The 4,602-nt window shown below is 28.0% G+C and overlaps 1 protein-coding gene across 1 annotated transcript; it reads left to right on the top strand.

Annotated features, from left to right (window-relative positions):
- Positions 1-180: 180 nt before the first annotated feature.
- Positions 181-2,346, top strand: LOC140919317 (protein FAR-RED IMPAIRED RESPONSE 1-like). The gene is made up of 2 exons (XM_073365163.1): positions 181-1,418; positions 1,512-2,346. The coding sequence occupies exons 1-2, from the start codon at positions 181-183 to the stop codon at positions 2,344-2,346; spliced, it is 2,073 nt and encodes a 690-aa protein (XP_073221264.1).
- The last annotated feature ends 2,256 nt before the right edge of the window (positions 2,347-4,602 follow it).

The raw sequence follows: 4,602 nt of genomic DNA, 5'->3' as shown, positions 1-4,602 counted from the left end.
TCAAAGTTTCGAAATGTTTTTTAATTTTTTTTTTAAATTCAATATTTAGAATATTATTTTTAATTAAATTTGTTACTAATTTTGAAATTAGGTATGAGTAGAGTTGATGTTTCTGCTTCAAAAAATGTTATAGATACTACAGAAAAATTCACCACTGATCAGGTATTATTATAACTACTGATGAATCATCACCAATTAAATATTTCTTATAGTTATATAGTTAATTTTTATTTGAAACGTATTTTGCAGGTATTTTCTTCTCGAGAAGCTGTATTTGAATGGGCAAAAGCGATTGGAAGACAAAATGGAATTTTAATTGTTACCATTCGATCAGATAAAGCAAACGGAATTAGGGGAAGAAAAGACAAATTGATTTTGGGATGCGAAAGAGGTGGAAGATATAAATCAGAATCAAAAAAATCAGTAACTTGCTCTCATAAGGAAAACTGTCCATTTACTCTCAGATGTGTACCATTAAGTGTCGGTGAAGGATGGAAAATTAGTGTTCGTTGTGGGACACACAATCATGAATTACTTGATACTGTAACCGGTCATTCCTATTTGGGGCGTTTAAACGAAGAAGAGAGGAAATTTGTCAATGATATGACAAAGTATAAGCTTGCACCCAGATTCATTCTAAATGCTTTGAAAGTGAGAAATGAAACCAATGTCACTATTCCCAGTCAAATATATAAAGCAAGGAGTACTTATCGATCATCATTGAGAGGTCCGTACACAGAAATGCAGCATCTGTTGAAGTTAATACAACAAGAAAATTATGTGCATTGGACAAGAAGACGGGAAAATTCTGATATTTTGAGAGATATTTTTTGGACGCATCCTGACTGTATAAAGTTGTTAAACACATTTCATTTTGTTTTGATATGTGATAGCACATACAAAACAAACAGATATCGGTTGCCATTACTTGAAATAGTCGGTGTCACTTCTACTAGTTTGACATTTTCAGTTGGGTTTGCTTATTTGGAAAAAGAGCGACAAGATAACTTCATCTGGGCATTTGAGAAGGTACGAATGTTGTTCAAATCTGAGTCTTTGATTTCTAAAGTTATTGTGACTGATAGAGATCTTGCCATGATGAATGCGATTAGTGTTGTGTTTCCTACTTCAATACATTTGCTATGTCGTTTTCATATTGAAAAAAATGTTGGGGCAAGATGCAAACAATATGTCAAAAAGGATAGACAAGAAGAAGTAATGGATTTATGGAAAAAGATTGTCTATTCGACTAGTGTGGAAGAGTATGATCATCATTTGCAACAATTTGAGATATTGTGTGCCGATATTATTCTTTTTGTTGATTATGTGAAAGATTCATGGTTAACACCTTACAAAGAAAGGTTTGTCAACGTTTGGACCAATAGAGTGATGCATTTGGGGAACACAACATCTAACAGGTATTTTTAAAATATGAATTGTGTTGTTTTAGCAAACATGATTTACTAGTTTATGTGATTTGTTTTAATTTGTGTTATTTAATTTATTTGTAGAGTTGAGTCTGCTCATTGGAGATTGAAAAACATGCTTCAAACTAGTTTTGGTGATTTGTGTAAAAGCTGGGATGCAGTGAATATGATGTTGAAGAACCAAATATGTATCATTCAGTCTTCTTTTCAGAAAACCATCAAGGATGTTGAGCACGGGTATAATTCACAATTTTTTCAAAATCTACATCACTGTGTATCAAGAAAGTGTATGAAATTAATTGATAACCAGTTGGAAAGGGTGAAGATTGTAGGCACTAACAAAACAGAATGTGGTTGTTCAATTAGAACAACTCATGGATTACCATGTGCTTGTGAGTTGGCTAAGTTGCAGATAAATGGTAATGCTATCCCTTTAGATAGCATTCATGATTTTTGGAAACAGTTAAGCATTGCACATGAATTAGAGGATGAAGAATCTTTATCAGATTATGACTTTTCTGAAGAGTTGGAAGCAATGAAAGCGTACATGAAGACACACGATATTATAAGTCAAAGGATATTCAAGGCAAAGGTGCGTGAAGTTGTATTTCCACATACCACATCAATACTTGCACCACCAGAGAAAGTGAGAACCAAGGGAGCAAGTAAAAAGAAGAAAGAATTTGATACTCCTCGTGATCCGTCATATTGGGAGTATGTTGATGCCTCTCAAGAATCTGCAAAGGCAAGGCAACCATCTCAATCATCTCAACGTTCTGCAAGGCAACAATCTCAATCATCTCAGCATTCTTTTAAGACACAATTTCCTACTTATATACGTCCGTATATTGAGGACATAGTAGATGTTGTGGCTGATGGAAATTGTGGGTTTCGTGCAATTGCAGCATTGCTAGGTTGAATACGTCACCTTTTTAAAATCAAATTTGAACCCGTCATCTTTTTGGGTTTAGGAGTTTAACATATACTAAATGTTTTTGGGTTTAGGAGTTTAACATATACTAAATGTTTTTAAAAAGAGTTGGTGACATGTGCACAAGAAATACAAGCAAATATATTAATAAAGAAAAAATAAAAATAATATTGATAAAAAATAGTAAAAAAAAAAACTTCATTTTGTCAAAAAGAAGAGTATTATAACTCTCCAAGTACTCCTACTTTTTCAAATCATAAATATGTGAAGAAACCAATTTCCTAATAGATTCCAAAGTTTTAATAACTTTCTTCACAAGACACAAATCTCTTTTATATGGAATTAAATTCATTTGGCATTTGCAACATTAATAATAATGGTAGAATGAGAAGACGAGGGAGATCCAATTCATTCATTATATAATAAAATAAGTAATAAATTATATTCAATCCATCTATTTGATTAATTAGAAAGGTTAATAATATATCCATTATAAAAGTGAAATAAAATCCAATAGATCACTTTTTTTTGTCTAATCGATCGCTTTTTTCTTATTTTTTTACGAAATGGATGACTTACTATTATTTTTTTACTATGAATGGATCATATATTATATTTTCTATATACATAAAAAAGGCATTTTATTCTATGATAAAAAAACAAAAAGTATTATAATTATGTTAAATATATCATTTTAAATAAATAAAAAATATTATATTGTCACCACCACCATTCTAGATGTATATTTGAGAATCCTAACAAATATTAAAATTTATAATGTTGTTACCATCACTATCTATGGTCCAATTAGTGTATTAAATAAGAGTTAGGATTTTATCTATTTTTCTCCCCTTATTTATGGTCCAATTGAAACCTACTTAATGGGGAGATATAATAAATATTGCTAAAAAAGGAATAGAATGCTTAATAGTCAAAATTCAAGACTATACTATTTTGGAACAAATCGATGTTAGATGAACCCAAACCTAGAAGAAAAAATAAATAAAACCCAACCTAACACATAATACAAGGAAATTGGGTATGTGTGGGACACTCTAAAAGGCCCCATCCTCTTCTAGTTTTCATTTTGTGTAATGGGCCTTTTCCTCCATTTTTAGTCCAGCTTTTGCAATTTTTGATTTTTTTTTATTTTGTTTAATTCAATCGTGTAAAATATATTTTTTGATAATAGACAAAATTTGAGAGTTTTTTTAAAAGACTTGAGATGAGTAAAAAAAATTCATTTAGTTTTCATTTATTTTATTTCAAGTGACAAATTTAATGATTTTATTGTTCTGATGTACCTATTAATTTCACTAAATTATTTAAATATTATTTATTAGTTTTTATGCATCAGCTACGACATCTTACCAGCTTTATTTTAATTTTTTTGACTGAACCTTTATTATAGTTGAATCTTTGTAGTAAGATTTTTAAATAGGTGGCTGACTTTTTAGACCAAATAGACAAAATTGATTTCTAAAATGCTAAAAATGTAACCCACTTCAAATTAATCTATTTATTTTACAGTATGATAAATACATCACTAAAATTATAAATGTCAGTTAAAATAATATTTTTGAGATTTTTTTTTATTAGATATATATTGTGATATGACAAGTTAATTAAATATTTGATTTATCTACAAATAATGATATTGATGTAAAATCAACATAGAAAAATTACATATTCAATTATAATGTCATATCATAGTCTTTTATAATACAAGTTTAAATATGAATTTTTTTTATTGACTTTTATAATTTTAGAGATAAATTTATCGATTAATAAAATTTAAAGACTAATTTGATCAATAATTATAAAATCGGTAACCAATTTCTTCATTCACTCAATTTTTTTATGGAATGTAGCTCTATAAACATAAAATAAATTAACGGACCAATAATATATTATATATTAAAAATAAAAATCTTATATATTAATAATAATAATAAATCATAATATATTATTGTATTATTTATATTTATTAATTTAAATCTAACTTTTTGGTTTAACGGACTTTTTAAATTACCAACAAGTTTATGTAAAAGCTACCAATTCTTTTTTGCAAAATAAATTTTAAAATTTATTTAACTTCTTTATACCACAAATATATTAATTAGAGTAAAAAAAGGAGTGGCCTTGATAGTGTACGAAAGATGAGATCGCACATATCTTCAATTTTTTAGACACCAAAATATTTTTGACATATATATATATATATATATATATATATATATATAT

The sequence above is a fragment of the Cicer arietinum genome, chromosome 2 (genome assembly GCF_000331145.2).
Source record: "Cicer arietinum cultivar CDC Frontier isolate Library 1 chromosome 2, Cicar.CDCFrontier_v2.0, whole genome shotgun sequence".
NCBI lineage: Eukaryota > Viridiplantae > Streptophyta > Magnoliopsida > Fabales > Fabaceae > Cicer > Cicer arietinum.
The sequence above is the reverse complement of the archived record's forward strand: the minus strand, read 5'-3'. Positions and strand labels throughout refer to the sequence as shown.

Coding starts and splice junctions, on each gene's coding strand:
- LOC140919317 (XM_073365163.1), top strand. CDS start 181: ATGAATCATCACCAATTAAATATTTCTTATAGTTATATAGTTAATTTT. Junction 1,419..1,511: donor GGGAACACAACATCTAACAG/GTATTTTTAAAA, acceptor ATTTATTTGTAG/AGTTGAGTCTGCTCATTGGA.